Source organism: Meleagris gallopavo, chromosome 3 (genome assembly GCF_905368555.1).
Source record: "Meleagris gallopavo chromosome 3, MGAL_WU_HG_1.1, whole genome shotgun sequence".
In the NCBI taxonomy this organism is placed as follows: Eukaryota; Metazoa; Chordata; class Aves; order Galliformes; family Phasianidae; genus Meleagris; species Meleagris gallopavo.
In genome coordinates, this window is record NC_139406.1 from 27,006,847 (window position 1) to 27,032,952 (window position 26,106).

At 38.3% G+C, this 26,106-nt stretch overlaps 1 protein-coding gene across 3 annotated transcripts in view; it reads right to left on the reverse strand.

The window, feature by feature from the left end:
• Positions 1-2,148: 2,148 nt before the first annotated feature.
• Positions 2,149-26,106, reverse strand: part of GRB10 (growth factor receptor bound protein 10) — a 138,231-nt gene continuing 114,273 nt past the window's right edge. For all 3 annotated transcript variants that reach the window (XM_085220499.1, XM_085220500.1, XM_019613859.3), the window contains 11 exons: positions 25,231-25,346; positions 22,409-22,483; positions 18,694-18,831; positions 17,962-18,072; positions 16,215-16,313; positions 12,831-12,908; positions 12,071-12,187; positions 11,129-11,195; positions 10,049-10,136; positions 6,096-6,189; positions 2,149-5,315 (listed from right to left, as the gene is read on the reverse strand). In XM_085220499.1, the coding sequence (XP_085076625.1) occupies positions 5,169-5,315; positions 6,096-6,189; positions 10,049-10,136; positions 11,129-11,195; positions 12,071-12,187; positions 12,831-12,908; positions 16,215-16,313; positions 17,962-18,072; positions 18,694-18,831; positions 22,409-22,483; positions 25,231-25,346 (1,130 nt within the window). In that variant the 3' untranslated portion in view covers positions 2,149-5,168. The remainder of the gene's footprint in view (positions 5,316-6,095; positions 6,190-10,048; positions 10,137-11,128; positions 11,196-12,070; positions 12,188-12,830; positions 12,909-16,214; positions 16,314-17,961; positions 18,073-18,693; positions 18,832-22,408; positions 22,484-25,230; positions 25,347-26,106) is intronic.

A 26,106-nucleotide genomic window follows, 5' to 3' on the forward strand; every position in this document is an offset into this window, starting at 1 on the left:
GTCCAGCCTGGTCCCCTCCTCTGATACCCTCAAGAAAGATTTCCTGATGTTCGTGTGGCATTTCCTGTGTTCCCGTGTGTACCCGATGCCCCTTAATTCTGTCACTGGGCACCAGCAAAAAGAGCCTGGCCCCACCCACTCGACTACTGCCCATTAGATATTTATAAGCATTGATAAGATCCCCTCTCAGCCTTCTCTTCTCCAGGCTGAACAGTCCCAGCTCTCTCAGCCTTTCCCCATAAGGAAGATGCTCCACAGGACACAGTACTCCAGATGTGGCCTCATTAGGGCAGCGGAGAGGGGGAGGATCACCTCCCTTGACCTGCTGGCCACGCTCTTTGGAAGGCAACCCAGGATCCCGTTTTCCTTCTTGGCCACAAGGGCGCATTGCATTGCTGGCTCACGGCCAACCTGTTGCCCACCGGGACAGCAAGCTCCTTCTATGCAGAGCTTCTCTCCAGCAGGTCAGCCCCTCACCTGTACTGATGCATGCAGTTATTCTTCTCCAGGTGTAGGACTCTACATTTGCCCTTATTGAACCTCATCAGGCGCCTCTCTGCCCCACTCTCCAGCCTGTTCAGATCTCTCTGTGCTGAATGGCAGCACAGCCTTCCGCTGTGTCAGCTACTTGTTCCATCTTTTCTCCCTCTTTAGCTCTTCTGAGCTCCCCTTTTCTCAAGGGTTATACTACTGCCTGCATCTTTGCTCAGCGTTGGAGTCGATAAACCCAGGGTGCACCTTGACTCAGAGCTGCCTGCTCTGTTTATACTTTTGCCTTCCTGTTAGGTACTTGAGGCACCTGAACCCTGCAGCCAGCATGTGGCAAACACCTGATTAAAGCAAAACATTCAACCTGACCAACCAAGAAGTGTTGTAGGACCCTGTTAGGCGCAGCTTAGCATCTTGTGATAAACCTGTATTTCTTGTAAAAACATCTGCTTTCATCTGCTTGAAAGGACGAGCAATTAGAGCAGAATGTCTTCAGGCTGTGAGTTTGCAAGATTAGTGTTGTACAAACTAATTTCTTTTGAGGTCTCAGATGTGACTACCCACAATATCTAATGAAAATCATATGGCTCTCGGACACAGTTGTGGTTATATTAGGTTTTCAAAACTTAATTAAAGGAACAAAGGCATAATATTTGAGATTACTGAGATTAATCCCAAATTATTAGGATATTCAAAGGACTATCTCTTTTCTCCAGCTGCTGTGAAGTTTCCAAGATGTCAGACAATCAATGACTGAGTCACCAAGCAATACACAAGCTGGTCACTGACAAACCAGATTAAAGAGTAACTAAATTAGCAGCGACTTAAGTCTGAAGTTGTCTATAGTTCAACTTACTTGGTGGGAAATGGCTCCTCTGGTGGTGGTCTTCTTTGTAGAAGAAAGGTACAAGGCTGAAGCAGCCATTTGGTTTTAAACACAATTTTATGCTTCTTTATGTGCATCAGGATGAAAGCGCTGCAGTTAAGGGCTGCCAAACACTGTTCTGATTTCAATTTACTCATAGGTTCAAATGCATTTGCAGTATTTTGCAAGGTGAACTTCATGCTAAAAGGTTTCATGTGGGTTCAGACATTGCCTGATCATGTCAGATACTGTCCGTTTCCTGTAACTAATGTAACACCAGCACAAACCTCCTATCAGGCACAACAATTATTTCAACTCCTAGCTGTTCCCATTTCTGACTCAGATGAATGTTATACTTGGGAGTGTTCTGATAGCACAGGTACCTGCTGAGGAAAACACCTCAGGCCAGATCTGCAGGCAGCATTTTGCACGTGCCACAGTTGTGGGTGGGTTGCACAAACATGCAGATGACAATACTGCTCTGCCATGGGGCAGACTTAGGAACACCTGTTTGCCATGATTCTATTTTTTTTATGCCATCCTCTTGTCTGTTCCAAACCTAATACATACTGAAATAACTTTCTTCAAACAAAAGGTTGTGAACAGCTTCTTTAGATACAGGACAAACCGAACACAGATATTTCCACAGAACATTGGAAACAGGCATCTTATTCTGTTTTTCTTTCAACTCCTCTTAGGAGATGTTTAATGATAACCCACCCCAAATAACCCAGAATTAAGACGAGATAAGTTGTGAACTCAGACACACCCAAGAGAAGACATTCATTCCAATATAAAATGAATAGCATTGTATTAACGTTTATTTCTAATTACAAGAAACAGAATATCAGTCCCTTATTTGTACAAAAATACCTGAAAGATTACAATTAGGTTCACAAGCCAAAAAGCTATTTACAGTATGAAGCAAAGCATATTGAATAAAGGTTTTGTCTCTTAAGTTAATACCTTTTGCATTCCCTGAAACTTTAAACTTTATTCCATTTTACAGTCACTAAATCTTGCATTGTGACAATATAATTTACGATAAGCAAGTCTTGCCACTGGAAAGGTGCATTGATTGGTCAAACTGTCAGGTATTTAGTGCAGAAAAGATAAGACAAAACATCTAAACTGAGGCACGTGTTTCTTCAAGATTAATTAACAAATAAAAAGTTTTTTTTGTACTTTTAACACCTATCGTAACATAACTTAACTAGTAACCTCATTACCAAAATGGTTTGGCATTTTCCTTCTCAACATATTCAAGATTGCTACATGAAGTATTTATTTAGAAAATAAAATCACAGGCAAAAAGATAAAAATTCAACAGGCTCCAAAACAACCCTGAGCATCCCCTTTACATTCATGTCATTTAAATACAAAAATAAGAGTCAAATGTCCTTCAGTCCTTGGTATTCTGAGCTGGCAGCCAGCTGAATCTGTTGGAAAACTAAGGTGGTATCGATTATTTTCCAGCAGAAAGAAGACAAAGCAGTGATCTGCTTAAGTAAGATTGTTGCCACTTTGAAGGTGGTCACTTTCTCAAAACAGCTCGCTTTAGCTGGGAAAAGTACAAAATACTAAGTCAACCATCTACATACAAAAATCATGATTCATAGTCAAACTTTTATTCTCAATTTAAATAAGATGCAAGTTTTTATTTTATTTTTTATAAATATGAAACACTGCAAGTACTATCTGCCTACTGGGGAAAATGCATGGCTGTCACTAAGCTATGTAAACAGAAAAACTTAAAACTACAGCATAAATGGTCTTATTAAACTGGTAATGTAGTCAATACAAGTATTGTTTTTCTCCTAATAGGGGCCAAATAGAAGCATGCAAAGTGAAGTCAGACTGAAGTTAGCTTAATTTCAAGGTTTTAAAATACATTGTCTAGAAAGCAGGAACACTCGTTTCACTATGTACAATTAAAAAAAAAAAAGGTTTCTACTAAAAACAAAATCAAGTTTCTTCATTTTTATATCTAGACATTAAATGGAAAAAAAAAATACTAAATGTGTTCTGTAAACTAAAATACAGTGTTTCTATACCATTGACATAAGCTGATATGGATGACTCAGGCAGGTTATGGTTTGTCTTAAGCTATTCTCAACACTACATGAAGACCTAAAGGTGTGGAATTTTCTTCCTTGTCTACCCTTTCCGATGGCTAGGATTTCAAACCCAGTGGCAAACATTAATAAGGATGAACGAGTCTGCATAAATCGTTCACCATCTCAAGAATGCTCCATTCTGCACTACGTTCTGAAAGTTCCTAGGGTGAAATATTTCACACTACGGATAACCGCATGAAGTGTTGGAAAGCTAATTCAGTAACAGTTCCTGCACGGACTGTGTTGTTCAAAGAATGCTACTTGCAATTAAGGGAGTAAAAGGGGAGTAAAAGGGAGTTGAATTTTAGTACTGATTTATCATCAGAAAGGATCATTGTGTAAACATTAAATAATTGATTTAAGCATTAACAATAAAGTAATTCTGATGACAAACCAGCATCAGAGCAGGATATATGCTTGTCTGCAGTAGGTACCGGTGTGCATTAGTGTGTACAACACAGGAATCACCAGTTAGCTCCGTGGATGGTATTGCCAGCAGCTGGCTTACAATTGCAAATCCCAATGGAATGAGTTTCCATTCTCAGTATGTTCTTTCTCACCATGCAAACTTCCATGGCTATACCAAAAAACAGAAGGGAGATACTTCTTCTATGCCCTATTCCCCAAGAGAGCTTTGTGTCACTGTATCTTTACAATACGGAAACAGCTCTTTGAAACAGTCCAAAAATTCAAGGAGCTATAAAGCTAAAAACACTGTTGTTTTTTTGTTTGTTTGTTTTTGTTTTCCCAAACTAAGACTACCTGCAGAAGAATCTTCTCACAAAAAAAATGGTAGTTTCAGATACAATTGTCATTCAGTCCTATTCTATTTAATAACAGTAGGTTTCCTCAGGAGAACAGTCAAAAGGCTGTAAAAAACAAATCACCACTTCAATAATAAAAGTTTGTGCATAGAATCTAATACAGTCTTCGCATGACTGGGTGCCACTAATATGCCACCAACATACTACAGCCATAATGCTACAAGTCAACAGTTTTGAGAGTACACGCATGGTGGTATGTTCTTTTAGAATTGTATCCTCATTGCTTCTTCAAAGACATCTGCAGATCATGGAACCTCAGGTCTCCAGAGAAGTTTTGAGATGCACACACGCACACACACACACAGACACACAACACGCACACTTCTTGATTTTCTTCTAGATCCGTTTAGGCTGAAGCATTCCATACATTTTAGGGTGCAGATTAATACCCAACTCCTGCATGAATTTTAAAAGCCACATCAGCTCCTAATATAGGCTGCATACAATATCCAAAACAAAGAAGGAGTGCAAAAAAAGTGATCAATACAAAAAGTAAACACACTAGTCTTAATTGTCAAGATTATTCCAGGGCAAGAGTTCTTTTCAAAGATTTCTCTTCACACTTGTTCCTGTTAAGTGGCCCAGCCAAGATAGCTTCCAGTTTTGTTTCAAATTTACTAATGGTTTTACATACCCTCCCCCCCCCATTTTTGGGATGCTGGGACACTCAGCAGCAATCACTCTTAGGTGTTAGACAAACCAGTAATGTCGGTCTGTTGGCACCTGTCGAATCCATCCCTTTCAGAGTCCCAAGGTGCATAATATTTTTATTTATTTTTACCAACTTACAAATCTGCCAATTCCCCAGTATCAACGTTCTCTTACAATTACTCTTCTAGCAAATCCAGTCTTCAACGAGAGTCAAATTTGAGGTCATAAGGCCACTCGGATGCAGTGGTGTTTGAGTTTGCAGGGCAAGACTCCTTTGTTTAGTTGATAGAATTCAACAAGCTGGATTAGATCACTGAATTTGGTGTTCCCATCATCCAGGCTGAAAAATATCTGTCCATCATCCTCACACTGGGGAAATAAAACATCCTTTTCAAGTTAGCACATGAGAAGATGCAAGCGTTGCAAAAACAGGACAAGTAAAAATGTGTGACGTGACATAAATGATAGGCACTGCACAGAAAACCTAGCATCTAGAGTTCTGCATGAAACCAGGCACAATGCTAGAAAAGAATTTATGCTAAGCCAACTGGAAATCTTTTCTGCACAAAAATGAAAGCTGGTGAGCAGAGTAATTCTAAGTTGTAGAGACAGCACTGGTTTCTTTTACGTAAAACAAAAATACCACAAAAATAACTGATGGCTGTTTCCAAAATTAGCAAGCAAGACAAGATAGGAGGGTTTGGACCAATAAGCAGGTCTACATTATCTTAAACTTTTGCTGCTCTTTCTGGCCGAGACTAAATCAACTAGTTCTCACTATCTCAATGTAACATTTTTAAAGCTCAACATTATGGGATAAAATTCCAAACAAAATTTTTTAAACTTCCTGTAACTTACTCTAAGTTTGCCTAAGTGATATGGAGACAGGTGCGGCTGTTGCTGCCAGTCACAGAGTACAAGTTATATTGCATTACTTCTATACCTTGGTGACTTAAATTAGTTTTCCAAGTAATGTTAAGATGGAATTTTATTCAGACATTTGACAATTCTAGAGAATTATATTTCTTAATGGAAATATGCCTGTTCATGCCATTAGTAAGTAAAAAGAGGCCTCTCTGCACAATGACAATACTGTCTGTTAAAATTCTATTTTTTTATGATCAGTTTCGAAAAAAAAAAGTTACTTACCGGCAAGATTTGAAAATGCTTTATTTTTTGATGATGGCAAAGTGTAAGTACAAATGCCTTTGGATTGCTTTGGCTGTCCCGGAGAAGAAATAGCCTAGGAGAGAATATTTTTAAGCACACAGTGAATACAATAATCCATTTCTACATTAATAATCAGAAGTAATAAGTAGTTTCGTACTACTGCCTAACTCTTTTTCAGTTGCTTTAACAGGCAATTTACTTCTCATTTTTATACCAGGCTTACGCAAGACCAACTGAAGAAGTGAAAAATGGATGTCATTATTTCTTCTCCTATGTATGAGGGCTGCTTCGAAAGTAATGCCTCCTATTTTATGATGTTGGCCCACGATGTCAGAGGCAGATGGTGGTGGTATGGCAGTAGAAGTTGAATGTTCCCAGCAATATTTCATTACATTTTGTTGCCGTGCGACAGATGGCGGCAGAGGGGCAGCCTGACAGAATGGCATCTGACGTGGAAGTGTGGATAAAGCCAAGCGATGAAGTCACTGAATTCCTCCATGCAAAAGAAACTGTACCTACTGACATTCACTGACGCTTGCTGAATGTTTATGGAGACAAAACAGTGGATGTGAGCACAGTGAGGTGGTAACTGGTGCATTTCAGCAGTGGCAGCAGTCATGTGAAAGATAATCTGAAATGAATCTCCAGAACATAACCACAGAACTGTGTATGGAGCTGAATATAAGCTTCACTACTTTGGAAACTATGGTGGGAAACCGGAATATTGTAAAGTTTACACCCCAAAGTGGGCCCCAAAAAACTCAAATACAGAGGCAGAGAGAACACGGTGTACAAGGCTATCAGGACACTGAAGCAATAAAAGGCTGAAGGTGTCAGCTTCCTGGATCGCATTGTTACCAGTGACAAGATGTAGTGTCACCACTACAAGCCAGAGTCAAAATGGCAGTTCATGGAGTGGCAACATGTGAATTCCTCATCAGAGAAAAAGTTCAAGGACACAGCCCTCAGTGGGTAAAGTGATGCGTATACTGTCTTTTGGAATAGGAAAGGGGCGATCCTTCTGGATTTCCTGGAATCCAAACAAACCATCAACTCTTGACTGCTGCATCATAATGCTGACTAAACTGAAGGCTCAAACTTTCAGACTCAGGCAAGAGAAGAAGATAACATTTCCCTTGCAAAGTGATTACACCAGGCCACATACCAGTTCGAAGATGGTGGAGCACATTTCCCATCTTGGCTGGACTGTCCTATCACATCCACCACAAAGTCCCAATTTGGCACACTCTGATTTCCATTTGTTTAGGCATAAGAAAGATGCCCTGTGTGGGCAACAACACTATCATAGCAGCTGTGAAGCTGTGGGTCGCTTCCACTGGCAGAGATTTTTATGAGTGCAGCATGCATGCTCTTGTTCATCACTGGTGAAAATGCTTAGCTAATAGCGGTATTTTGTAGCTGAGAATTTTCTCTATCAAATAGTTTTTATTGTGCTCTTTGTATCTGTGTTTTTGTTCCACAGAAATAAATAGAAACCATTACTTCTGGAGCAACCGATGTAGGAGGCATTACTTTCGGAGTGAACTATATATGCACGAAGCTTTTGTATTTTAATATACAAGAATTTGTTCCACTTCTCCAATATCTTGTATTAGTTTACAGAACTTCAGTGTTAGTAAATTACATTTAAGCTAAGTGGCTGCAATTCCACAGAAACAGATCATTACTTTCTTAAAATGATTTCTCAGTTAAGTAAGGTCCAGGATGGGGAAAACACACACTGATTTTCCTCCAAGAGACTATTTTTCTCTCAGCATCCTCAGAAAAGAATTTACTTTATGAAGTATAACTAGCAACAACACAAACCATGGGACTGTCACTTCTGAGTTGACCCACAAAGTCCTAATTCAAATAGTTAAATCTATACTTTAGCAAGGAAAAGTATACAGACATTTTAAGTCCTCAAAAACGTCTCCTTTCCTTAACATTTATGAGCTGAGGTAGGAGAACCTCTCCATGCTACAGGAAACAAGTATATCCCTTTGGCATAAGGCCCAGAATGCTAATCACAAGTGGACTTGTGAGATGGCCAAGTGTTGTAGTTGAGCAGGCCTCAAGCCCTCTTACTGGCTAACCACTAAGGCAGGAACATGCTCTTTCAAGGCTGAGTTGCAAGAACTGCTTGTACTTTACGGACCTGAAAGAACTTACCCTAGCTCCTCAGAGCCAATTGAGAAATGTCAATACCACAAAAATGCATCATCGTAACCAGGATCACTCCAATACCAAGAGATGGCATGTCTTGCCACTACTGGAAAACATGCTTCACTTTCCTTTTTCTTCCTAGTAAGACAAGATGTGTGGAAAAGGAACCTAAGACTTTACAAATTGGGATTCATCTCAGCAAGAAAGATCTTACCTGCCCTTGCCCTACAGTCACTTCAGATGGTCCTGCAGATATTTCTAAATTACCTTTCATCTATCTATTTCAGCTAATGCAAAGTATTATAAACTGGGTGTACAATGCAAAGCTCACCACAACTGACCCTGCAGGTGTTTATGCAACTTCTTTGGCAAAAAAACAGCCTGTCTGCAGTAACAATGACTGCATATACCCTCAACAATAGCTTCAAGAAACAAACAAAGCATAGAACCATCACCTGCATATTTACATCACTGGACATGTTAACGAGAGCCACTAGAAGCCTTCCCTATTCTTCCCCAGTGTTAACTTTCTAGCTTCCTAGAAAACACAAACAAGACTTTTTTTTGTTCTGAAAAGTGTCACCTACAGATCCCAGAACACACAGGTAATACAATTCCTTTGCTGTAATTGAATGATCTCACTACAACTGAATGCTAACCAATCTCAGCCTTCCATAGTGACTAAGTTGTCTGGAGTACAAACTGAACAGTCTCAAAGATGTCAATGATTGTATGAATACTCAAAAAAGCATGGGCTACTAGATTCTTAATGCATCATGTCAAATGGACCCAAGATAGCCAAGCAGTTCTGTTATGAGAGAGACCCAGAAACTCAACAAATCAGCTGTGCCCGTCTTCAAATCAGCAGTGCTCTTTTGCTTTCATTGGTCTGCTAGCTAAAATCTTTTTCATACAAATCTCAATAGCTTTTGGCCACCAACACTGATTAAAATAAAATAAAATAAAATAAAATAAAAACACTGTTTGATGAATGTGATGAATGTGCACGTGCACTATTGCCTCTAATGCGTTTCATCCTCTACAAGCTATGAATCAAAAAAATTTGTTATGCTCCCAAGTCAGAAAATGCTGTTGCAAGGTTTGACTCCTGAAAAGACAATATGGAAACTTCTACCTAAACCCTGTCAGCAGTGAAATCAATGAAATGAAGACAACTGTATCTTCTCATCCAACAAATAATTCATTGTTGAACTCCAATTTAAAGAATTTCCCTAGAATTACCATAGCTACATGCAACTAAGTGAAACAAAGATGCTGAGAAAATACTTAAATCTCAGCTATAGACAATCTACAGAAATGGAACAGAAATAACAGAAATAAGTAGTAAGAAATAATCATTAACCGCTCTAATACATGCAAAAAAGCACAAATAGCTGATTACAAATTTGTGTGCAAATGGATAATTACAGCTTTGCCTGAAAAAATACTTCCTCAATGCAGGTTAAAGTAATTAATTATTTTCAAATTCTAACATTCTCTAAAATTTGATTACCTGTATTGAAAAAAAAAAACACCCAACAGAACAACAGGTTGTGTATTCTTAATGTTTTCCAGACTAAGTGTTAGAACCCACTCCTACAAATATATACTCAGGCTTTTGGAATTCCAGGCAAATTACAATGAGACTGCTAAGAGTCAGGTTACTCATTATGCTCACAAACCTGTAAGCCCTTACAGCAGAAGTTATGTTCTTGTCCATAGTACTTACCATGAAATCGTAAATAGCAAACAACAGGAATACCTACCCATCTACTAGCCCTTGCTGCTTAATAATCCTGTGAGATTCTTCTCTGGAGATTCTGCCATGAAACCAATGCTGTGTCCTATGAATAACTGGAGGTGAGAGGGAAAAGAGACAATGGTTAAAAAACAGTAAGGTGTACCAGTTACTTCCACATATATTCAAACATTTTAAAAGTGGGTATAGTTTTGTTGCAGAACATGGAATGTTTTTAATTGATTAGTATAAAAATGAATCAATATGAAGAAGATGCACCAGCTGTTGCATAACCGTGATAAACCAAGTGCACAGGCAGTATTTCCATGGACTGTAGGATTTGCAGAGATACAATCAGGTTAGTGACACATTGCCCTTTCACCATTTCTTGAAAATGCTGTGCCTGAACAATTCCTGGAATACAATATATGAGCTAACAAGGTAGAACCAAGTCCCTTTACCTCTAGAAGAATGAAAAGCACTTCAGATTGTGCTTTCGAGGGTGCAGTTATCCTCAGATATTTTTATTATTGCTTCATTGTTTTTCAAATGATATGTTTAAGTTCTATTCAGCAGAATAAAAACTCAGAATACCTATGTTCCCTCTTAAGGAATCCAGGACACTAATATTCAATTTCCTATTATTTTAATAAACTTACAATGTCAAAGAGACGTTCAGGGCTTACATTACAAGTATCTGTACTTTACATTATGTAATCATTACAGAATAAATGCTATTTTGAAGACTCTTACTTCAAAAATTATCAAATCACTTGTTGACCTTCCTTGTTTAAAATGAAGAACTGACTTTTGGATTTTTTTGTTTTTTTTACTGGAAACATTATATAGTCTCAATTTTTGTAAAATCTGGGTTTCAAAAGATTAAAATTGAAGCAAATCTTAAGCGTGCCTTAAAAGAAAGCTAAATTTCTTCTATTGTGTCTTTACAGGTAGGCATACTAATGACAGAACTTACTCATAAACATAAAATGTAGTATTTCATATAAAGGCATTAACAGTATATGATTGCACTCAATCTTTGTAGGAAATGATCTTTTTTTTACTCATCAAAGCCTCTTACACTATGCTTACAAACAGCAGAATTTACCTGTACTCAGTGTGGAAGGGTGGAGTGGACTTTGGCTACCCAAGATGTTCATTCTTGTGCTACGTTTCTATAGAGAAAATGAATTACCATTAAATCCACACTAAAACCTCAACAGAAGAGAATTAGTGCACATGCAATTCAGATTTAATTTACAGGAAACTTGGGGCTCGGCAAGTTTAATGCAAGGATGAGAAAAAGAAATGCAACTTTGAAGGGGACTAATCTACAAGCAGCAGCTCAGTTCCGTTGGCTTAAAACGCAAGCCAGATGTTAATGGTGAAAGCTCAGTATCTTTAAAATAAAAAAAGGAAAAGAAAAAATATGACAGAAAAAAAGAAAAATCTGGTATGTTTCTGCTCAGGCAAAATACTGGGCACTCAGTAAATCAAGCAGTATTTCCCTCCCGTACATAAAGCACTAGCTAGTGCTTCAGTGATGACTCCTATTCCCTAAGGGACGAGCATGGGGGAAAACTTGTACTGCAGCTGTCTGTCCACAAGACACTATAAACAAATTACATCAGTTTTCATTGCAAGAGGTTCTGCCTCTTGTATATTCTGCAATTAAACTTACTGGGAGCAAGCCATTAGTCAGAGCCCCAGACTCTTCCATGTGGGGAAGCATTTAATTTGACATATTCCTCCTCAGAGACTGGTTTTGCAAACTGGCAGTAAAGTTCTGGTGAGTCTGCTTTCCCCCTCAACTTTCCTCTGGACACTAGGGGGACAGAGAAGCAGTGGTAGAAGGTTGTTGTGAATGTGACAGTTTTGCTAAAGATGGATATCGACTTTCAGATCTGCATGCTTGCAGTGTGATTGTTTCAGGTCGGATCTAAGCTATACTGTGACCAGCACTGCACTAGTATCATAGCACACTCTGTGTCTTGGCTCTCAACAGACACTGATGAAAAAAAAAAAATAGAAAAGAAGAGAAAATAGCTACCCTCCAAGCATGTCCTTCTTCCATGGCAGCACTCTGTGCTTCAACAGGATTTTCAATAACTCTTCCTATTTGCCCCGAAAAATCCATTGCTACTAGTGAGTTTTCAGATACACTTCTCTGAAAAGGAATTTTCACTTGTTTCAAAAAACAGGGAAAGAAAAAACCAACTTGAGAGAGTTTCATTTCAAAATGTTTTGCTTTCCAAAGCTATCCTTCAACAACATGGGAAACATAGCTATTTTTCTTTTCCTTGAAAAGCATTAACAGACACAAAAATACATGGTTTTTCTTTATAGGCCATATGGAAGGGAGAAGCTCCAAAGTCTCTGTTGTTCAGGTTGCCCACTTGCCCTATTACCATACCCCACTCATTTCCAGGGCCAGCTGGGATCCGTATATAGCATCTTCAATTTTAGATAGCTAACAGTCAGCTTTTGGCCCAACACTTTTTATGAGATTTAAGAGTGTGTTTTGCCAGACCTAAGCTGGCTTCTGCAGGGACAGCCAGATGTCTCTGTGCTGTACATCTCTTAAGTGCCTGGCATATCCAAGATTTTTCAATCACGTGGATAATGTAAACCTAAGATAAGTGGAGAGCCAGCTACATAAATTGTACTCATAGAAAATGTGAGCTTTGCACTGATTTGCTACATAATGCTGAATTTACATTTCTGAGTGTAAAATTTTCCACTTTTAAAATGCAAAAGTAAATACATCTTTTTAAGCACGATACGTTAGCGAAACAAAGTTCATTACTTACTACTGGAGTAGAAAAGTGTGGAAGCATGGCTTTTCTCTGCTGGGGAATTCTGTAATTCTGATACAACAGCATTCCATACTGTTAACAGAAAAGCAAATAAATTGTTATTCAAAGGTATGCCCTAGAAAAAAAAAATTGTAGTGATTCCACTTACACTAGAACAAGGTGCTGTCAGTTTATTTCCATGATCAGAAATTGTCCTAGAGCAATTTGCATTGAGGAATAGTGATTGGCAGGTGGGAACAGAGCAATAAGTATGCTCAATAACTTTATTTAAAAGATAGCACTTCTACAAGATTGAGCAAAATACACAGCTCATCTCTGCCACTCTCAGCTATTAACATATATTCCTTATGGAATACGAGCTTTCACTCAAGGTCCAGATATCACCTCCTCCTCTTTTTACCTTCTAATAATTTGAGATTAAACATATATATATATATATATGCATAAGAAGTTTAGTAAAAGATAACACAAAGATGAACTCAGCTTTCATAATGTTATAATGCTTTCTAATTCACTCGATGTTTTAATAAATTTTGACAGAAAGTAACACTTCCAATATTTTTCTCATCCTTAAAAAGTGAGTGAACTACTCATGTCCCTCCTTCACTGAGATCAATTTTAGAAACACTAGTAGCTAGGACAGTAGGGAAACACCTACTCAGTGCCTTCCCAAGAGGGGCATAACTGAAGTATATCAACATTGCTTACAGAATGTTCTAATTGAAGTTGTATATGTAATTTTGTTAACAGGCAAAACTGTACGATTTCCAAAAGCTGAATCTGTATGTAAATAAAAAGGAGAGCCACAGCCATAGCCACGAGGCATAGCCTTAATTTTCCCTGACTACATGCCTTTAATCATTTTTCATTGTTTTGTCTTAATAACAAAATCTTTTTTTTCCTGGCATTAAGTGCTTAAGGGTCAATGTTAGATGCCAGTGCACAGAAACTGAATGCCATACTGCTTTTGCCACAGGTCGCACTGCAAAGAAAGACGCCTCTGAACACGTAAGATGCATGTCTACACATTTGGTATGAATAGCTAACTCTACATTGGGAAGGTTCTTCCTTGCCATTCCAGGATTGTAGTGTGTTGACCAGTGTACCTAAACTCTTCATTCTTTTGAAGATACCATAAATGATAACCTCAAGGCACAATTCACTACAGTTAACTGATCTACTCTTTCTGCAGTTCGTTCACAATGAAAAATTATGTATAAATCAGAAATAACAGTAAAAACAACCTCAAAGAAGCATCTGTATGTGACAAGGAAATAAAATACTGTATTAAATTTGAGCCAAGTCAACACAGTGAAGGTTAGATTATGAGGGCCAACAGTTACCAAGTTGTTAGAAAACAAATATGCAAATCGTACCTAGGATTGTTTCTTCAATCCTGGCCCATAACCAAAACACCTATAACCAGCACACCTTCTTTTTTTGTAAGAAGTTAAAATAGGGATGGGATTTCTGTACTGCAATTTCTAAAGAATTTCTTACAATTAACAAACTAGGTAATATTTGGAGATCATTCAGAGATGTGTTGGTTTGGAAGATGACTCAATGTAAATGGAGAACAGGCAGCAGACCAAAACTTTGTGGTTTCATACCTGCAGGCCTAGATGTCTAATTTGCTTTCCCTGCTTTTACAGGGTTTTGCATGATACACAGTCTACCCAAAGAAAGGCAGAGATAACTGTAGTAAACATTTGTCACATCTTAAGAACAGTCTAATAAGACAAAGTTTTGAAAGGTGCAAGGGGGGGAAATAAAAGACATTCATGCCAACACACTCCCATCCCAGGAAGCATTCAAGGCCAGACTGAATGGGGGGCCCTGGGCAGCCTGATAATTGGCAATCCTGACCATGGCAGGAGGGTTGGAACTAGATGATCTTTAATATCATTTCCAACCTACACAATTCTATGATTTAACGATTCCATGATCTCTGGAGCTCTTCTTCCACCAGGAAGCCACAAAACCACATATTCATTGACACACCTGCTCCCCATCAGCACCCTAGTCACAGTGTGGAAATGCACCTTCAGCAGGTGGTCCTGCAACACTGGTGGAGAAAAGGACATCTTGCTGGAGAATCTGGAGTGGAGCGGAAGACACAGGTTTTGCTGATGTGGCCTGCTGCTTAGGCAGGAAAAGCAACTGTAGTCATTTGGGTGAGAGACCAAACAGATGGAGCCCACAGCGGCCTCGAGGAACATCCTGGCATAGCCTGGAAGCTGTGTCCCCATCCTAGCGGCTTCCTTGCAGCACTAATGATGACAAAACATCTTGGGCACAGCTTGGCAGACAGCAGTCACAGACAGCACACAGTGTCCAAGAAGGACCACGTCCTGGCCTCATTCCCACTGCAGTGTCTGGGGCCAGCCCTGCTCCCTGACATAAAGAAGAGGGATTTTGTGGTTGGCCCTTTCCAAGTATCTGGAATTATACTGTAGAGAGAGCCAAAGTTGACTGAGTTCAGTGTTTCCATTCCTGTTTTGGTGGATGTGTATCTAGTATGGGGTACCATACTACCAGTTTCTACATGCCCTTACTTTTTTAAATTACATTTCGTTGTTAGATTTTGAAACAGAATACTAGAGATAGGATAAATGCATGGAAGAGAAGTGGGATTTTCATGGGCAACCCATTAGGGAGAACTGGTACATATTTTCTATATATATATTTTTTTTTATAGGTGTATATTCCCTTTAACATGATGTAGGACTTAGGCAGAAAGAAGAAAGTAATAGTTGTTTTTGAGGCAGCATCTTCAGGAATAGATTTAAAAAGAAAAGAAAATAATTTCTGCTTCAAACAGCACAAAACAACCAACTTTTTCCTCAGTAGTTCCTACAGTGATTTTGTTTAAAAAGTACTGGGAAGCCTCTTTCCATATTATCAAAAAAATTAATTATTTAGTCTCAGATATGAATAACTTTAATATTGAGACAGAGTGGCTTATTTTTGTTATTTAACTTGTTTCTGAACCTTCAAAAAATTGAAAAAATAAGAAGAGTGTAGAAAGCACTCTGTTCTACGTGAGATATTCACTTACCATAATCAAAATGTTTTCTTTATGGTACTTGCAAATAAGTGTTACACAATTTTGTTGGTTCATTCACATACCTTTGCCTCAAACTCTGAAATTATACTGGATTCATATGCACAGAGTGCATATCTCAGATGCACAGAATGCACATCTCAGTGCAGTGCTTAAAAGTTCAGGAGGGACAGTTCTATCAGGCATGCTGTTCTTAGCCGTTATTTTGGAGGTAGATGATACTCAAGAACATGTAGGTATTTTTTAATGAGCAAAAAAATGGCAACTGCAACTTGACAACAGGTGTAGCTCTATTTACAGAAGAAATCTGATACCTTGAGGAGTCGAAAAGCAGTCATCCAGCATGTCCTACTTTGCTCATCTTCAGCACACAACAACCTCAGTTCCTTCGTTTCATTTCTTACTCTGTTGGGCTATAGAGGATTAGAAAGAATTCAGCTCCATTCAGTAAAAATCCAACACTGTAAATTTACTGTAAAGTAAAGGCAGATATAGTGTATGTCTACAAACTGGTCAGAGAAGGCTTACATTGCCCTGAATTCAACTTCATCAGAAGCTGAACAAGTTTTGAATGAAATTCCTTTCTATGCTTGATCCAGCAAGATAAACTTCAGAGCTCTGTAATACTCTGCAATTCTTGCAGTTTATAGGAACAAGGTACTCAAGTCATTTCAGAATGAGAAACAAAGAGCATACCTGTTTTTTGTTTGTTTGGAGACCCAAAGTTTCGGTAACTGATCCTAAGCCACTCAGAAGCCTTCAAGAATCAGATATGGAGACCAGATCCTTCCCTACTACACCCTTTTTGCTGTACCACCATCATTCCAATACAGTCATCATTCACTCTGGAAGTTCTCCTGCAGTTTAAAGCTTTTCCTGCTGTTTATGTTCAGATTTTTATGCATCTCCATCAGCAGTATTCTCGTCATCTCCACATGTGGGCCTCCATGTTGCAAGCATCACAGATCAGCCCCTCACAACTTTCCAACCTAATGCACTCAGTTCCTGATAGTGGCAACTTCTGAAGCTGACCATAAATTAAGTGCCCAGTATCTGTAGGGAATGACAGGCTTTGTCCTGAATGGACCAGAAATGCCTACATTGCCATGATGCTGTCCTGCAGAGAGCGCCTGGGCTCTTCCCGCTGAGTACCTTCCAAATGTCTGCTTCCATCAGTTCAGTACATATCCTTAGCCAGCCTCTACTAAATCAAACCAATACAGTCTAGCTCCAGAACAGTTGCTAGGAAGGAGATGACTTCATTTCTGTCAATAAAACCAGCTCCCATCCATATTTTCTTGACAGAAAATGAGATGGAGCTTTGAAGTACTTTTTACTGACATTTCAGTGGCAGTACATAAAAGGGACAACTCTGGATGCAATCTGATCAGGAAAAAGATAGCTTATGCTGCTATGCCTTACTCTTCTTCCTCTGTAAGTTGTACAAGTATATGCATGTGCTAGAAAATGAGTATCTCTAAAGAAAGCAATATTAATAATAATTCTAAATGTTAAGAACTCTTCTGAACTGCTTTAGTTATTCTTGCAAAAAATGCAATCCTATCCATCAGCACAACAGTTTTAAAATCCTTATGGGCTTATTTGTATTTCTATGTTCCATGACAATCTTTCACTTTAAATAAATGCAAACCTCTGGCCCATAGTTATGGTACAGTTACACAAGATCACAGTTTGATCTTTGCTGCTACACAACTTTGGTGCTCACTATCCAAAGAATCTTTCCTGTTTCATCATAATACTAGAAAAAAATGATTTCATGTGTAAGGTGAACCAAGGCCACCTCACAGGCACACCATGCTTCAACACTGAGCTGATCCTGCACCGAAATTTCCTAATCCAAAGAAGCAACAGACAAAGTGTTAAAAATGTCACATAAAACGATGGCAAGATTCATAGGATGTCTGCCAAACAAAAGACTTTCAAGATCAGGTTTTCCTGACAGGAATACTTGCAGACTTTTACATACAAATTCCATTTAGCTGGCAGGGCTCTGAGCTACTGTCACCATCTTGTATTCCGAAAGAACTTTGTGAGATTTACCTTTATACAAAATCCATACTCTGCAGGCGCATTGTACAACTTCTTTCCTGCTATCAATGAGAAGATATTGCTGTCTTCTAGGTCAGCCAACAATTGCAAATGTCTTGGCTCCTGCAGAAGTAATGTGTTTTAGAACATGCAAGAATAAGCTTCTGGAACACTTTGCTGCAGGCTCTGCAATCTCGAAAGACCAACATCCAACAGAGGGCAGTATGTGAACGCTCTGCTCCTCTCAAGACAGCCTGAAGTGGACATTGCAAGCTGCAATTATCAGCCTACTAGCCTAAGGTGCTTTATAGAAAAAGTTGACAAAATACTTATTCAAATGCACTGAATTGAAAATGGCATAGCCTATCTCATTGCTTCTGGAAACTCTGAAAATTAGATAATGCAAAATGTTTTTTGAAGTATCATTTAAAATAAATTAATCAACAACATGTTTGAAGAGTAGGATTTTTCTTGCTAACCTTGTTAAGGTGACTTCAGCAACCACAATTCTGTTGTCTGGCTAGGTTGGTTTTGTTATATAACAAAGTTACAAAGCCACTGTCATAAACTGAGAGCCCAATACTTGTTTTCATTTGATCATGGTTTGCTTATCCTTTTCTATGCAATAAAAAGGGAAACACTTTGTGCAAATATTTTTTAAAAAGCAGCAAAAAAAAAAAAAATCCACTGTAAAAGAAGAAAATCCTTTCACATGCTAGTAGTGTGCAACTTTTTTAATCTTACCTTTGAAGTTCCTTTTGTAGAACAATAAAGTCCTGATCTCCTCAAACACACATACAATTTCTTCCATGATTTCCTACCCAGCTCTTTCACGTGCAAGAAACCTTGTATTTCAGGACAGCTACTGGAGTTCAGAAAGTTCTGTTGGAGAGGAAAATGTAAGTGATAACTGTCCTACACATTTATCATAAAATTGACATTTTTCTTTGCAGAAAAGACAGGCAAATTGCAAGTCACTTCACCAACTTTGGGCATAATTTCACTATATGCTTAAATTGACCTGCAGTTTAAACTGATTTACAGCCAAAATGGACATTCCTTCTCCCCCTATCACATCTACTTTGCTAACTTTCTGCCATTTCCTTTGTGCCATGTCTAGCAGCTTTAGTAATGCAAAGGCCAGTGAACTACTGTTCAAACCCTCCCCAACCTAGAATAGTTAATGTCCTGACAGATAAATGAAACATGCCGAGACACCCAGTCTCCACACAATTTCAACTGGAAGTAATTTGGCTGCCCAGCTAGGGGCACAGAACAGCAACGACCATTGGCAGCTACAGTTGGACCGTTTTGAATGCAGATGTGAAGCAGGAGCCTTAATTAGGGTGTTTCTGAAGCAGAATCTCAGTGTTTATTATACAGCAGGTTTCTCTATAGTATGGTAAAAACAAGCAGTTCAAGTTCATTACATTTTCCTGTTTTCTGTGTGAATACTTAAATCTCCAAAAAACTAAATCCTTCTCTGTATCCTCATTCTACTTGTGCTTGACCTGAGAGGACCCAAAGTAAGCATATTCATTATTTAAAGAAAGTAATACCTCGTTCCATACAATTCAGCCAACTAATCTAACTTGGAAACATTGGCCAAAATCTGCAATTTTATCCAAAGTTTTAGAGTGGGAACAGCCTATTGCAGAATTTCCCATGCCAAAGTCCTGTACAGCATACATGCACCTGTCCCAGGGCAAAAGGTATGACAGGCCTCAGGGGTTGGACACCATCACTTCCCGAGGCCCCTCCCAACCCCTGCAATTCTGTGATTCTGTGACAACAGAGTACATAACTCAAATAGAAACTCAGAGCTGTAAAATAAATGTCAGCAATGATACTACACCTCCAGATCCAGAAGTATTTAAGTTAAGTTCTTGGCATAATTAGAGGGACCACATATGGAATCATTTCATTTGCCGTATGTCAAAGGAAGGAAGTATTAACTATGGTTAGCCAGTTGATGGATTGTTCCTTTACTACAGTGGGCTAGATTTTTAAATGACAGAGAGCTTGATAAGTAATTTAAATGCCAAACTCTTAATAAATTCACGTAATAGGAAGAAAAATTCATAAAACCTGTGGTCTAGATTCCTCTGAAATGTTGTATTTTGGTGTTATTTGGTAGGCAATGCTCACAGAAACAAATCAAAAACCAGTGCCCTTTGTTAGAATTTTTAGTTGCATTAAAACGTACTTGTTTTTCATTTCCCTCCCCAACATCTTATCTAACAGACTAGAAAAGCATAGTCAAATTTCTTGCTATTTATACTATAAATCTATTTCTCAGCTCTGGAAATTAGAGACCAAAGGAATGTAATATTCTCTCCAAAGGCAGCTAAGCTATGGTCCAGATAGATAAAACCAAAAGTAAACTAAGATGCAAGATTTTTGTATATCTGAGCAAGCCTAACCAGAGAAAACAGATCCCACCATTATTAATGCTATTGTTAAGACTAGAAACAATAGCTCTTAAAGCTGCACATGATATTCTGACATGATACTTCATTTCTTTGCCATATTCTGTGTAACTAAAAAACCAGCACACACACTCGATGTTTGAGGTAGTCTTGGATGCAGCACATTTAATGACTACTAGATTGCAGGAAGTTTACCTTCAACAAATTACAACAGTCACTGAAATTATGAAAAACAGTTGCATGTTTATGTTTTTTTTTAACAAAGGGATATTTAATATAAATGGTTTAAGTAAGATTGATTTTTACAGTTATACAACAAACTAAGGAGAATGTATCCATGCTCTCTGCCCAACTCTCCTGCACTGTTAATCCCCATGAGTCAACGCTTTTCCGGGACTGCACCTAACTGAACCTTCACAGAATCAACTCTCCTATTTCACAATGTTGTACAGTTTTCCCATGAAATTGCATTAGGTTCCAAACTTTCCAACATTTCTTTCTCTTTTAGTCAGTCCTTCTTCTCACCATACCACGCAAACTTGATTCCACACTTAACACTGCTGAAAAGTCCAAGGTGTATTCACTTCTATTCCTACCAGTTTGGGTTCTTGATTACAACTGGAAAGAGTGCTTGCCCATTCAGAGTGCTTTCTCTCTGTCTGGCCCACATCCCTGCAGATTACCCAGACTGAGTAAGTAGGCCATGAAGTACTTGCGTGGTGACATGAAGGAGAAGTTCCTGCTCTAGAAGTATTTAGCGCGCCATGAAAAGCGGGGTCCTAATTAGAGAAGTACGAGTGCAAAGTTGACCCAAGGACATTTGACTTTGTTGCATGTGACTTTCATTTTTAATTACAGGAACTGTCCTTTTGTTTCCTTCCAAAAATGCATGCTAGTGCATTAAGCTCTTTTTGGTGAAAATGGAACCAGTATTTAATAGATTTTAAAGTGGTTAGAAGTCAAAACGAGCAAACTAGTTCAAAAGTGACTGGAAAATTCAATTTTACCAAGTGGTCAATGTGAATTTGCACATGTGCAAAATGACAGAAATCAGTACAGTTATTTGTACTTTCTTCATATACTTCAGCCTTCTGCTTTATAATTCTCCTATGTTATTCATGGTACATGTTATTCACGTCTTCCAGGCACCACTGCCTTACACACTGAATATGGTATTATTTAACAGTGTATTTTAATTTGGCCTCAATGCACCTGTGAGTTAAATGTCTCCTGTTTGAGAAAATGACTTAAGATGAAGAAGATTTGACTAGAGGTTTAGAATGGCGTGCTTAAATGTAAGGTTTAAGTGAACAAGCTACAGGTCAGAGTGGTAGCCCTTCTGCATTGTTCTCAAAGATTAACTGACTGCACCACAGCTCCTTCATGAGCAAGCAAGAAACTATACAGTGACATCAAAACTTCAGTAAAAACTCAGGGCACATACAAGTCACTGCCACCCAGATTACAGCACTCTAACAACACACATGCACAGGGTACACACACCTGTAATTTGGGCTGGAAAGCTTTATGTGGTTTAACTCTGCAAATAATACACCTTGTTTTCTGTAACTATCTGCATGCATTTACTTTGGTTACTTTAAAAAATACTTGGTGTGTTAGGATTAGGAACCCAAAGCATAATCTAGAACTTCTATCTGAACTACTGACAGAAGTCAGCAAGGGGGGTAGCAGCTACTAGCACAAAAACGCTAGAGGAGAGAAAGTAAGTCCTTTTGTGACAGTAATACACACAGGTGGCTGTCTCTGGGTACCCACAGAGCACTTACCTGAGAAAGCTCAATAACCATGGAACAAATACATATGAATACAGCTACGAATACTTTATGTTTGTACCTTACATTTCAAAGCCAATGAGTTAGCTCTTTGTCAGGTTCAACATTAATAATACATGCTAACTAACCAGTCTTTCCCCAACCAGCCATTTCTAGACCTTTGAATTCCTCCTCCCCTTTCCCCTAACCTCTCCCCTACAGTTCCAAAACCTTGTGCACACAGATAACTTACAGTACCTGCAAAAGTTGTGACTGTGGAATACTGCCATTTGTTTGTTGGCACCAGGCAACCATTTGCTCTGGAAAGAAATTCTAAACACAAGAAAACAAATGTAAGTCATACTATATTTGAACACTTTTATATAGAATCAGTGAAATTTTGTTGCAGTCATAATTTTATCAAACTATCATTCTTAAATCAACTTGGAGATCTGTTTTCAGACAAAGTAATACTAGGGCTTTTAAGTGCCATTCTTTCCTCCCTTCTGGTCACCAAAGCTGTAAGCCATGAGGCCATGCAGCCAGAATCTGGATTTTTAAACATCTTGTACACAGTACTTCCTAAGTTCATTTTCCCAATGCTTCCTCTTCTACTGAGGGCTTTCTGGGTCTTTAAAGGCCTCTGCTTTCTAGGGAGGGACAGGAAAAGTGGTCCTGCTCTTATTTATTGCACATTTTGCCACTGAATTTCAGTGTTTACCAATGTTATCCAGGAAGGCTATCACAAACTCTCTGTAACTCCACTTGCCTGCAGAACAGGAGAAATAAAAGGATATCTCTAACTTGCAGAGCCAAACAGGATGAAAATGCATTAAAAGAAATGTCATGTGGAAATGCTGCAGAATCTCCATTAAGTACTTTTACCTTCGATTGTACTCTTCTTTTATTCAAAATATAGATCTTCGGTGTTGCATCTGTTGAACCTAAAATTTGCTCAGTTCCATCAGAACACTCCACATGAATTACCATTCACAGATTTTAAGCATGAGAAAAGGCTTATGTGTGACTGTTGGTGCTTTCAGTTGTTGTTCAGTGAGTTTACACTCAGGACTTCAAACTTTTCAATCCATCTTTTGTAAAATCTACCCCTATATCTATTTGCAGTTCAGGATGATATAACACAGTCCAATATTTTTTCTTGTAATGACCAGTCAGCTGTGTGTTCTAGGAAATGAAATACTAAAAACTTAAAAAGGACAAGTGCAACGATTCTGACTGATGTCACATTCCCTGCTTCACATGCTACATTTGAATAATGTCAAAGTAAGCATCTATTCTCTTCTCCCCCATCCTGTCATCACAAAGCAAATATTGCCTACCACAAAAACAAGGTGCTTCTGCAGACATTTTAATTTTCAGCCCTTCTTCACAATATCTCATTCATGCTGAATCTTTACATCACAAAAGTCAAACAGCTCCTTGCTAAACAGATTACTTGATTTACATTTTTTTCCTTCAGTTCTCCTTTTACCACGTTTAAAAATGCTCATGTAATTCAGTACAATTCCATTAAATCAGTCTTGAAATATTTCAACATTATTTCAAGCATGTGAAGACATGCAGAAATGACTGAAATAAAACAATGGCTACAACACGATGAATAACAACAAAAAATGTTCTAGCTGAAAACATTACCACTCTTCAGGCAATATAGATTTCAGTCCTTAAGGCATAAAGAGAAGCACTGAAGAGAAATCACTCTTCTGCCAGGTAGGTTGCACAATGAATTACGAAAGCTAACATTTACCAGCTTCTTTGAGAAGAAACAGTGCCATATGGCAATAGCTAATGCAATGGATAGGAAGCGTTTGCATTCTTAAACGAAAAGAATGATTTATTCTCAGACTGCAAGAGTCTGGGACTGAATGCCAAGCATTCTGCGTCTTACTCCCCTACTCTGTTATTAATTAATGCATACCACATTAATCTATGTGCTAGCTCTTATGATACCAAACACTCTGTAAAACACTCAGGTGTTCATTGGTTATCAGATGGGAAGTTCAACAGAAGCGCAAAATTACATTTTGTGTGCAAGAAGGTTTCAAGCAGTAAATCAAGGCATGAATTCCAAAGCAAGCACTAAGAAATGACAAACGTGTGTGGAGGAACATATGTGAGGATGCAACAGTTGTGCCTGACTGTCCATGAGGAAGGAAATTAATTTCTCACCTGCAATAACTTCTGAAATGACTTTTCATGTGACCTCAGGTATCTTTTTGCTTCTGGCATCAGGAATGCCAGACTGACACAAAATCTGTTCTAATCTAAACCTTCTTTAGATTGTCCTCCCTTCAACTCTTTAGATGGGTTGCACCAACTGACATAGGTTCATGTCACTTGCCTGCTCCCACTTAACTGTTCAGATAAAATCTGAGAAGTAATTCCCAAATAAGCAACTACACTGCAGACAGTTGAAAATTACATCATTCTAAGGGCATGATAAGAGTAGTGTTACACACAGTTATGATATATCACTTACTTTTCTAACATGGATAAGCATGAGGGCATGGAGAGGGTCAGTTTCAATGAGTAGCAAAGGCAGAGCACACTTGTAAAGCACAGCCATATGGGAGACAACGTTCAACATATATATATAATGAAGAACTGTAAATTCCTTGTACATAACAAGGGGTTACAAGGAAATTTTTTTAGTACTACTCTCAGAAATTAACAATTTGATACTGTATACTATTTGATCAACTTGCATCAAATCAAGGAACTTTGGGAAAGAATGAGAAAATTTCACTTTTGCTTGTTTTTCTTGAATCAATAAAGATTTTTCTGTGTTGGTCACACTCCAACGCAGCAATGGTGATTTTTGAACGAGTATATAAACAAGTATGTAAAGCCTCAACATAGAAAAACAGTTGAGGCTTTCAGTTTGGGAATAGAGTACAAGGAATATAAACATGACTTACAATTTCTTTGGAAAGATTTCTGTTTGGTTTTGTTGTGCTTTTTTCTTTTTTTAATAGATCTTCTAAGACCTAGCAGTGCCCATCACTGTTACTGCAACCCATCCTCCTCTGTGGTACAAACAATGAAGTAGAAAGACTCACCATGGGATTTTTGAAAAATTCATATTTTGCGTAGTTCTTCCTGAACAAAAATTTACTTTCACTTCCCATTGTGGACTCAACTTGAACTATGAGCTCATGATCTTCCAAGCATCTCTCTGTGGAAAAAGAACATAATGTTAGCACACAACCAACTAGAAGAAGCAGCAAAACCAACTTCCAGAGAATATTAGTGAAAGCAACCTAGTATAATTCCATTATCTTTATTGAAGTTAACAAAGCATTTTGTAGCTCTCAAATCATAGTGTCATGAGGTTTTAAAGGAACTAGGGCTTAGCATTACAAAGTTTAATGTTACATGGCAGAGTTTGTTAAAAATATCCTATGCTGGAGATACACAAGAATGGACTTCTGAGAAAAGAAGAAACAAGATTTTTTAGCGTGCCTCACTGTCTGTCAGTAGCTTAAATAATACACACTAATCTTTGCCTTGGATTTTTTCTATTTCCTGTGGAACTGGAAACGTTGAAAGATTTAAGGGGGAAAAATTGTGAAAAGGCCACTGTTAGGTCTTGAACTACAGTGGAAATACAGTGTCTTATTTCACTACGCTCTATTAAAATAGTTCATTTCAAGGTGAACTTCAGGCCTTTATTGTAGATGCTAGACAATGGGGTTTATTATGAAAAAGGTCACAGGATCTACTTTACAAGAATACTGACAGAGACAAATGTTTTGTACACATGACAGGGCAATTTTCTGCTCTACATTTGGTTACAAGGTAACTCCCTATAACCACTACTTCTTTGGTCAAAAGAATGACACATCAAAGCATGATCAGATAGCTTAACAAATCCAATTCACTGAAAGCAGTAACTTAAAAGAGGGCAACTGGCCTAAGTGTACACTACTAAATGA